Source organism: Xenopus tropicalis, chromosome 7 (genome assembly GCF_000004195.4).
Source record: "Xenopus tropicalis strain Nigerian chromosome 7, UCB_Xtro_10.0, whole genome shotgun sequence".
Classification (NCBI taxonomy): domain Eukaryota; kingdom Metazoa; phylum Chordata; class Amphibia; order Anura; family Pipidae; genus Xenopus; species Xenopus tropicalis.
In genome coordinates this window covers 47,454,311-47,465,784 of record NC_030683.2, presented here as the reverse complement: position 1 = coordinate 47,465,784, position 11,474 = coordinate 47,454,311, and the positions used below count along the sequence as shown (strand labels likewise).

At 39.9% G+C, this 11,474-nt stretch overlaps 1 protein-coding gene across 1 annotated transcript; it reads right to left on the bottom strand.

Annotated features, from left to right (window-relative positions):
* Nucleotides 1–1,404: 1,404 nt before the first annotated feature.
* pcbd1 (pterin-4 alpha-carbinolamine dehydratase/dimerization cofactor of hepatocyte nuclear factor 1 alpha) lies at nt 1,405–10,974 on the bottom strand. Its single transcript, NM_001011016.2, is given in 4 exon segments — nt 1,405–2,226; nt 3,037–3,117; nt 4,668–4,799; nt 10,906–10,974. Coding segments are annotated over 4 exon segments (315 nt in total). The 5' UTR covers nt 10,909–10,974; the 3' UTR covers nt 1,405–2,127.
* Nucleotides 10,975–11,474: the final 500 nt, after the last annotated feature.

The following is an 11,474-nucleotide window of genomic DNA, read 5'->3' as shown; positions in this document are numbered from 1 at the left end:
TGCGGTCGCCAAGCGAGTGGATCTTCTCCCGATATCCCCCACCTACAGGTGGGCGATATTGGGTAAATTCAGGCTAATTTGGCCCTGGGGCCAAACGATTGAATTTGAATGGCGGTAATTGGAGCAATCGGTTCGGGGACCGATTTTATCATTATCCAACAAATTTTCTAACCTGACCAAACGACTGATCGCCATGGTATGAAAATGATTAGGACAATAATTCTGAGCCCACACAGAGTCTGAAAAATTTTAGCGGTGTGTCTATGGCCAGCTTTAGGAAACATTTCAAGAAACTCATTCCTTGTTTATGCCTTTTTAGCAGGGCAAACATGATTTTTCATTGATATGCCTACCTTAAGGTGGCCAATATCAGACTGATTGGAACAAATGATCACACAAGGGAGTTTAGTGGCCCGTGTATGCCATCCCACCAGCGATTTACATTTTCGCCGGTGGGATGTCATATCGGGGAAATTAGTCGCCCGCAACAAGGGAGATTTGTTGCGGGCGACAAAACTCCCTCGTGTGCCAGAGCCCTCAGACACATTGTGATTAGATCATTTGTCCCAATCAGTCTGATATTGGCCACCTTAAGGTGGGCATATCAATGAAAAATTCATTTGTTTGGTTTCCAAACAAGTAGATATTTACATGTATGCCCTGCTAAAAAGGCTTAAACAAGGGATAAGAGTTTCTTGAAATGTTTCAAGAGGGCAACTAATCTCCCCATGTACCAGAGCCCTGACAAGTTATCTGGCCAGATATGGGTCAGGCCGGCCCACTGCAGGGCCCCATACAAAGGCAGATAAGTTGCTGATGTGGTCTAAATGGCAAATAGGCAGCTTAAATCTGTCCTTTTATGGCCACCTTTAGTAAAGACAGCAACAGATGGTAGACTGGCTGCCATGTTACACAGTATACTTTGACATTTGTAACAAAGGATGTTATCTATTCCTTTGTAATCGCAATGGTTGATATACTGGTTATATAACCTTCATCAAGCAGAATTCCCAACCTTGTTTATGTAGAATATAGTTTCTCAAGCCTTTCCTGGAGCCTCACCAATTGTGTGTTTGTTTTGTACAAACAGCAGGTGTGGATCTGTCAATTTCCCATCTGTTCCTTTGCCACTGCTTAGATATATACACATATGAACTTTTTGTGAGGTTTAAGAACTTATGTAAATGCCACTTGTTGCCATGCCTGGCCTAATAACTATAATAACTCTAATCATAATTTTTTGTGGAAGCTGTTTGCAGGGGTGGTTCTTGCTGGTTTACCTTCTGCTAAAACACTCCCCAAATCCTGTACTTTTAAATATTAAAGTCTTAAGGCACCATAAACACAGCAGGCAAAATGCTACAAATCTGCATTAGTACCATAGGCCTAAAATGCACAGGTAGATTTATATTGTGTCCTAGTACCATTGTTTGTTAGGTAGTCTAGGCCTTTTTATTAGGTAAAAGTAATTATTTGCATGAAATTGATACAATAACAGAAACAAGTGTAATGAACAAATACACAAAACACTTGAATGGTAACAGACTCTTCTGAAACATTAACTGAGGCCTTAACCATAACACTGTTTAAAAGTAAGGCTATTGCATAAGATTATACACATTCTCACTACAGACAGGATTAACAGAACAGCAGTATTAACAAAATCAAAAAGGGATAAAAAAATTGAAAATGAGGGGGATCACTCTGCAAGTTGTCCAGAGAAGCACAAATGATTATGTTGACCGGTCAGTTGTGGCTTATCACAGAGGACCCTCCAGAAGCAACAGCAATGACATCCAAGGGGGTTTCCCTTATCAGCTACTGTATTGCTGCATTGGTATAGCCTGAAGTGACCAAATGCATTTAATACTAAAATCACAATATCCTTTTAGAGATTTGCCTTACTTATTATAGTTACTAAAATTAAGGAGAAAAAAAAACATGAAAAAAAAAACATTAAAAAGTTTTGCTTCAAGTTGTTATTGTGAACAACACCCAAGTATGGAATGTTATACAGAGTCTAAAGAATATCACTGGGCATTAAATCAATATGTATATAAAACAAATCCAAGGGGAAACACTGGAAACTGACATTGTGAAATTACATGACAATTGGGAATGTGTTTCCTAAGACAGGCTGGCAGCTATTTGTTCAATAAAACTAGCCAAGTTGATGTCTCGCTCAGAAAGACCACCGCAATCATGGGTGCTCAATGTTATGTGAACCTAAAAGAGAAAGAAGAAGTTAATGCCAGTCATAAAGAAAAAATCTTCGTACAGTTCTCAAGAACAGACAGACATTTCCCTACAGCCATTATCAGAATTTCCCAATGCCTCCACATGTAATTGGGCACAGGTGACTATGCACAAATGAGAGCTTTGCCCATATTCTGTATCCAGGGTTTCTCAAACTTTTTCATCCTGACCTTTGATGTTTAACATAGGCAACATAACATTCTGTACCGAGATAACCTCAAGGGTTGCAGGTGTCTGCAAATATTGCTGACATTTTACTACATTGACCTCAATGGCTGTGACAGCGGAGAGGAAGGACCTCAGTACAGCAGAGCTGGCGGAAGAGCAGTTCACCATCTGGTTTGAAGAGGGCTTATATCTCGGCTGTTTTATGGAAAGTGGAGGGATCCATAAAGGCTAAGGGACCACAACCTGACAGGAAAGACAGCTTTCTCGAGAGCTGTAATGTAAGGGGTAACCCCTCACAAGACTGGGTGGTGGGCTTTCAACCCTGTTATGGAAAACTAATGAAACGAAAGAATAATGGCAGTGCAATGTTTTAACATATAAACACAAAAGAAAAAAAAAACATTTTGAATATTCAAGAAGATTCATTATAGCATAGAATATTAATGCCCTTACTGGCTCCTGCTTCCCATTCGTTTGTATAGACAAGTTACCTATGACTATAGCCTTTAATGTAACCAGAACTCTGACAATCACAACACCCTGACTCTCTACAGAATTTAATTTGTACAGTGTGGACTTAAATCCAAATCCAACAATTCAGATTTAATTTACCTTATCATAGACATTGAACCACTCTGGATGGTGATCAAGTTTTTCAGCCTGCAGAGCCACCCTTGTCATGAATCCAAAGGCCTGTGATATGAAATAATACTTGAATATACACAACGGCACATTTAAATCACCAAAACATACTTAACTAATCCTGCTTTTAAGTATTTGCATAATTAATAAGGACTTTTTTTTATCTAATACTTTGTAGGAAAAAAGGCAGAACAAAGTTTTTAAAGGGCAACTACCTAGTGCACTCAAAGGCAGGCCATCGTCACAGACCTCAATTTCTGCTCCACCAAGATGTGCACAAGTACTCTGCATGCACAAACAGCAAATTTCTTATGTGCTAATATGCTGGACTTGGTCAGCAGAATTGGGCCAAGTTTCTTTAGGCATCTGAGGTAAGCGTGGCAATCAGAACCCCTAGCTGCAAGGGGAGCAGTTTTAAGGTCCTTGTAAGCATTATCTGAATGAAGTTAAGTTATGGCTGCATGGATAGGCTTTATATTATAGAGTAGAGGGCTGATGGGCTAGAGAACTGGTAAAGCAGCGCTAAACCATTAGGTTAATAAAAATAACAAAGTGACTTTAGCTGCCCTTAAAAAGTATGTGTTTTTTCCTGTAACGAGGGTAATAGGTACTTAAAGTTCTTCTTGTGATTATAAATATATGGTCCTAGTTACAGCTGTCTAACAATGAAATGGGTGATCTTAATGGCTATGTTTTGAATGTATGCAAATGCAAGTACTAAATTTACATGAAAGCTATTGCAAGTACAGTCCTGCAAATCCATCAGCCATCAACAAGTACAAATATATTCCAGCTCACTGTACCTTGATTTAAGCAGTAACCTTCTTTGTGGTACTGTCTAAAAAATGTTTTAGTCTATGTAGATCACATCCACTGCCAAGAGTCTAGGCTTTAGCTCACCTCCTTATATAAGGCTATTGAGTTTGTCTAATAATAGAAGATCCTATACCTTTATTATGACACATTAAAATAAAATATCTGTATTTTACATTTTTATGTATGCATATTTTGTTACAGAAATACACAAACATTGTGCCAGATTTTTAAAGTGCAGACGGCCCTTAAAAAAATGTAGATTTTCTAGGTAAACTAAAAGTTGCCCCTATGAAATTCTCCTACAGTAAAGAGCATATCATGTTGAATAATTGCATTGTAGTTCCTACATTTTTGTGTTACATTTTCTAGGATTATAAGGTTATGAAGCTTACACAATGTGTTTAACACGCATTTACAGTTTTTTCTCATGAAGAAGCCTCCCTTAAGATATTTACATGATGATGTTGTAACACAACTACTTTCATTTTTCCCCTAATCTAAATGCTTACTTAAAGGTGTTTTGAAATGTAATTTCTATTGAAAGCATTGTCTGCCTGCCCCTTGCTGTAACTGCACTCTTAATCCTCGCACAATGCACCAAGATGGCTGCCTACGCACCAATATTACAAGTAAAATAAAATACATTTTTTGGTTCAATAATAACATTTTAAATGGTAGAATGAATTATTTTAAATGTACAATTTAGTAATAAAAACTACCCTGTAAAATCAAGCCAGAATCTCTTTAAGGTTTCATACATTAGCCCTTTATCTCCTCATACTTACTCGGTTGAAGTCTTTAAAATGAAATTCTTTGCATATTGCATCTCTGCCATCCAGTTCATGCCAGCCTACTGCTCTCAAGTTAGGCAGCAGTTGCTCTCTTTCCTCCCCGCTGAGTCTGTGTGCTTTTCCAGCCTGCAAAATCAAAAGTTATATGTAGCAAATAGTTTAAGCTCTTCTTGATACAAGAAAAACACTGGTCATATTTTAGGCTTGGCCTAAGGTTCAGTGTCACACGGGGGCAATGTCTGCAAATGACTTTAAAAGGAGAACAGGAGAACTAAACCGTTAAAACAAATACTATATTTTATATACCAAACTTATTGCACCAACCTAAAGTTTCAAAATCTTTATAACAGTACTAATGTAGGCCTTCAGAATTGTGCACAGGATTGGGGGGGGGGGTCACGATCTTGGATTTTGTTAGGAGTGTCAGTGACTCTGCACATGCTCAGTGTGTTCTAGGCAGCTGTTGAGAAACTAAACTTAGGGGTGCTAACAAAACAAGTAAATGAGGTTCACCTGTCAGAGGCGGATGCTGCCATGTAATGACAATCTAAACTAGAAAGGGAAGTTTGAGAACAAACTTCATGTTGGGTTGAAAAACGTGAAGTCACTGAATGAAATCTGATCTGTTGTTGGCTCCGCCCACTTTTTCTAACCTTGGACCACAGTTATATAGTAAAACCACTGTGCAAAGTTTGGGGACCCTGGTTTTAATAGTGTCTGAATGGCAGCAATTAAAATTTCCCCACTGAAAGTCAACGAGTGACATCTGATTGGCAGTTGGTGGCTGCAAAGTTTGGGGACCCTATGATTAATAGTTACAGAACGGCAGCAGTTTAAATTTAAACTAATAAAAGTCAACAGGTAAATTGTGGTTGGTGGGTGTACCCACTTTTTCTAACCTTGAGTGGAAGTCACCAAGTGACAAACAGTGGGCACCCTGGCATAAATAGTGTGAGAATGGCAGCATTTTAAATTTAAATCAATACAATTCAATGGATGGAATCTGATTGGCTGTTAGTGGCCCAACCCACTTTTCCTATTTTTGAACTGCAGTCCCCCAGTGACCAACTGTGCAAAGTTTGGGAACTTAGACATAAAAATTGTGAGACTGACAGCATTTTACACTTCACCATTGAAAGTAAATAGGTGAAATGTGATTGGCTGTTGGTGTCTCCACCCACTTTTTGCTAACTTTGAACGGCAAATACCCAGTGAGTAACTCTGGGAAGTTTAAAAACTCTGGAATTAATACTTAAATAATGGCATAAGTTAAATATAAACTAATGAAATTTAATGGGTGGAAATGGGTTGGCTGTTGGTGGCTCCGCCCACTTGTTCTAACCCTGAATATGTAGTCACCCAGTGACTGAATTTGCAAAGTTTGGGAACCCTGACATAAATAGTGTTAGAAAGGCAGCATTTTAAATTTAAACAAAAAAAATTCAATAGGTGAAGTCTGATTGGCTGTTGGTGGCTCCACCCACTTTTTAACACCTAAAAATGCAGTCCCCTAATGGCCCTGGTGTTAATACTGTGAAAATGGCATCAGGTTGAATTTCCCCATTGAAAACCAATAGTTAAAATCTGATTGGCTGCTGGTGGCTCCACCCACTTTTCCAAACTCTGAACCGCAGTTACCTGGTGACTAGCTCTGCAAAGTTTGGAGACCTTAGTTTTAATATTTAAAGAATGGCAGCAGTTTAAATTTAAACACATGAAGTCTATAGGTGAAATCGGATTGGCTGTTGTTGGCCCCGCCCACTTTTCTAAACTTGGAACATAGTCACCCAGTGACAAACTGTGCAAAGTTTGGGGACCCTGACATTAAGCATGTGAGAATGGCAGCAGTTAAAATTTCCCCACTGAAAACATTGAAAGATATGCTTTTGGCGGCCCCGCCCATTTTTCCTAACTTTGACTACGTAGTCACGCAGTGACTGACTGTGCAAAGTTTGGGTACCCTGGCATCAAACCAATAAAATTCAATAGGTGAAATCTGATTGGCTGTTGGTGGCTCCGCCCATTTTTTTTTCAAAACTAAAGCTGCAGTCCCCTAGTGACCAACTGTGAAAAGTTTGGGGACCCTGGGGTTAATACTGTGGGAATGGCAGCAGGTTGAATTTCCCTATTGAAAGTCAATAGGTAAAATCTGGTTGGCTGTTGGTGGCTCCACCCACTTTTTCTTTCCTTGTGCCTAACTCTGCAAAGTTTGGGGCCCCGGTGTTATTACTGTGAGAATGGCAGCAGGTTGGATTTCCACCAAGTCAATAGGTAAAATCTGATTGGCTGTTCACAGCTCCGCCCACGTTTGGGCATCCAACAACCATCATATTTTCATTCAGGCTGACCCCATGACTGTGTGATTCAAGTTTGGGGAGTGTAGCCTCAAAGCTGTAAGATTGGCAGCAGTTTCAATTTCCCCATAAAAGTCAATGGGTGAAATTTGAGTGGCTGTTGTTGGCCCCTCCCACTTTGGGGTCATCCAACAAATGTCGCGGTTTCATTCGGGGTGACCCCATTATTATGTTAATCAAGTTTGGGGAGTGTAGCTGTAAGAGTGGTAGCAGTTTGAAAATCTTCCCTGTCAAAGTCAGAGAAAATTGGGGTGTTCGGAGCGGCGCCACAAAAAGACGGGGGGGGGGGGGATCGCTTAGAAAAGCAAAAGCAACCTGCTCTGCTATAGGGCGAAGATGTGTGGGGAGTTTGGGTGTTGTACCCCTAAAACTGTAGGAGAAGTAGCATTTGGAAAATGGGGGGCACTAAGAATAATAATAAGAAAAAAATGTATATATTTTAAAGAAATGAAACTATAATGTACTGCTGCCCTGCACTGGTAAAAATTGTGTGTTTGCTTCAGAAACATTACTAGAGTTTATATAAACCCTGGTGTGTAGCCATGGGGGCAGCCATTCAAAAGAAGAAAAGGCACAGGTTATATAGCAGCTAACAGATAAACCCTGTAGAATACAATGGTGTCTTATCTGTTATCTGCTATGTAACCTGTGCCTTTTCTCCTTTTTTCCAGCTTGAATGGCTGCCCCCATGGCTACACAGCAGCTTATTTATATAAACTATAGTAGTGTTCCTGAAGCAAACATCCCAGTTTCACCAGTGCAGGGCCACAGTACATTATATTTCAATTACTTTAACACATGGAGCTACTTGAAGCCAGCTACTTGCCCTGACTACAAAATAGACAATACTGTTAATTGTCTCCAAGTGTGTTTTAGCAGAGATAATGTACAACATTTCTAGTCTACTTGTTTAGTTCTCCATTAATGGAAACCGGTACAAAACATATAGCACAAACAGTTATTGGCCTGAAAACATCCAAATGCTTGTCTTCTGGATAGAAATTTACTGCACTGGCGTTTTTAGGTGCTTTCTATCTAAGGAATGGGTGCCAGCAGGGGCACTTTTAGAGTTTCTCCCCTGCACAACAACCACTCCATTTGCCAGTAGCCTATGTGAGAATAAAAATAAATTTATATGTGAACAATCATAGGAGACAAATGTTGCGAGGTAGTTACAGACTGGTAGTGAAATGTTGTCAATATGTGACATAACAGAATAATTAGGAGAAATCATATTAGTCACGATAATATCGGATTGGTGATCCAAAAGTCCTGAAATTTTCGTATACGAACGATCGTAAACAGCGGGAAAACCTTTCTGACTTTGATCGTGCATGATTTTGGAAGCCTCTCATAGGACTCAATGGCACTCTGCAGCTCCAACCTGGCCCAAGGAAAGTCTCCCATAGGGCTCAATGGCACTCTGCAGCTCCAACCCGTCCCAAGGAAAGTCTCCCATAGGGCTCAATGGCACTCTGCAGCTCCAACCTGGCCCAAGGCAAGTCTCCCATAGGGCTCAATGGCACTCTGCAGCTCCAACCTGGCCCAAGGAAAGTCTCCCATAGGACTCAATGGCACTCTGCAGCTCCAACCCGGCCCAAGGAAAGTCTCCCATAGGGCTCAATGGCACTCTGCAGCTCCAACCTGGCCCAAGGAAAGTCTCCCATAGGACTCAATGGCACTCTGCAGCTCCAACCTGGCCCAAGGAAAGTCTCCCATAGGGCTCAATGGCACTCTGCAGCTCCAACCCGGCCCAAGGAAAGTCTCCCATAGGGCTCAATGGCACTCTGCAGCTCCAACCTGGCCCAAGGAAAGTCTCCCATAGGGCTCAATGGCACTCTGCAGCTCCAACCTTACCCAAGAAAAGTCTCCCATAGGGCTCAATGGCACTCTGCAGCTCCAACCTGGCCCAAGGAAAGTCTCCCATAGAACTCAATGGCACTCTGCAGCTCCAACCTGGCCCAAGGAAAGTCACGATACCGAAGCTTGAATGAATCCAAAACTTTTGTACTCGGAGCGACAAATATGATTTTGCCGCACAAGCTGTTGCACTTTTTCTCGCAAAGTAAGAAAAAGTCACACAAATTAACTTAAAAAAAAATAAGATTTTTTTTTTTTATTCAAAAGCTATCATACTTTGATTAATGAGCCCCTAAGTGTCATTAGTATAGAGGCAGTGCTGTAAACCATATGAACTGATTATTTGGCCATGGGAGGAAGCATACAAGGAGCCTATCCTCAACAGAAAGAGATAACCTAGGAAAAAGCCTTAAAGGAACAGTAACACCAAAAATTCAAGTGTATAAAAGTAATTACAATATAATTTACTGCTGCCCTGCATTGGTACAACTGGTGTGTTTGCCTCAGAAACACTACTATAGTTTATATAAAGAATGCAGCTGTGTAGCCATGGGGGCAGCCATTCAAAGGAGAAATGGCACAGGCACTTAGCAGATAACAGATAAAACACTATTGTATTCTACAGAAAGCATCCATTATCTGCTATGTAACCTGTGCCTTTTCTCCTTTTTTCCAGCTTGAATGGCTGCCCTCGGGGCTACACAGCAGCTTATTTATATAAACTATAGTAGTGTTACTGTAGCAAACACACAACTTTTACCAGTGCAGGGCAACAGTACATTATATTTCATTTACTTTAAAACTCTTTAATTTTTTTGGTGTTACTGTTCCTTTAAGAAACCCCTTTTGTATGTATCAGTCATATGCTTTATTAAAAGCAGTTCCTGTCTGTCTTCTTATATTTTCTTCACCACTGGTTCTGACTCCTAAAGCAATGCAGCAGATGCACACTGATTAAGGAGACAAGAACAGATATCTGCTAAAATGTCAGAAAACAACAAGGATAAACGAATATTGTTTTAAATAGCAATTACATTTATAAATCTATTAAAATCGTTGGGCATCTTAATGCACATTGGAAAGTTGCTTCTAATTACATTTTCATTATGCATCGGTTTTGGTGGGTTTAGATCCCCTTTAATGACTTGTTATTGTGGGCGGATTGTTAAAATGAACATACACACAGGATAAAGCTTACATAAACACAAACGAGCAGTAGGATAACCTTTCCTATGTGACTGACATGTGTTTTTCATTTTTGCTCCCTTTCAACTATCCTTTCAGAAAAATGACTCCAGATGTGCCACTCATGTTTTAAATTAGGTTTATTCCTCTATTAGGCAATACTCTGCTATGGACAAAGCTCTTGCACACAATCTATGGAGTCTACTATGGACTGTACAAAACACACACAGTGAAATAACTTGTTATTTACTTAAATAGGTTCTGTCATATCTATTGCCCTCCAGATATTGAGAAATACAGCTGATACCAATGCACTTCTAAAGCTGGTGCAGAATGCTGGGAATTGTAGTTCTTAACAGGCACTAAACATACATTAAACTACACCTTCCAGCATCTTCAAAGACACAGTGGATTATATTAATTAGAAGCCTGCAAAAAGGGCATTTTTGGGCTACAGCATTATCAGTAACAAGGGCATCACACCGACCTACTGCAGTGGCCAATTCATTCACAAATAAGTCCTTTACCTTAACTGTGCTACACATCAATAACAAAACCACAACCATAACTCATTTTTGAGAAGCCATAAGCACATAGAGTGAAAATATTCATATTTAGTGCTACAGGTTCCAATAGATACTCTAGCAAGAGAATATATAGCAAAGTTCATTTCCCTTGGCTTATCATGCTACATTGCTCCCATAGCTACTCATTAACTAACGCACTTTGCCTCCTCTGCTGTGTTGTTTTTCCTTTCAATAATTACAGCAGCCGACTTATTTTTCCATTTGCTGCAATATTCATCTAATAATTGGATTTGAGCATCACCTTACCATGTCTCCAAAAGCAACTAGTGGATCTGCAGTCTCAGTCTCCCCAGCACAATCAGCTCAGCTGTTGCTTCTCCAGCTAAGAGACGGGCAGGGGGCGTGGCTGAAGGGTCCGCCCAATGCAAACACGTGGGGCTGTGACCTCACTGAGGCAGGGAAGGTGATTCAGCGTTGCCCTTACACACATAGGCGACATGTTTCTTTTTTAGAACTACTGACTAGCCCCATCAGTTACAGATATTCCTGGGGGATTTTTGATTTGACTGTATGAAAGTAATGTGATATTAACTTTAAAAATAAAGTAAAAAAAAACAAGAAAAGAAACAGAGCAACAAGAGCCGGAACATGAAACAAAGCTTTTGCATATTATTGTATCTGACATTAGCAGGTCTCTATACTAAGAAAATTTGCAATTTTCTTTAAATTGATATGGTTTCTCAGATATTTATAGTTATATGGTTTTTGTTCTGTAGCTCTTTGGCTTGTAATCAATTGCTATCTGGTTGCTAGGGCTTGACTACTCTAGCAACCAGGCAGAAGTTTAGTGGAATGGAAGATGAATAAGAAAAACA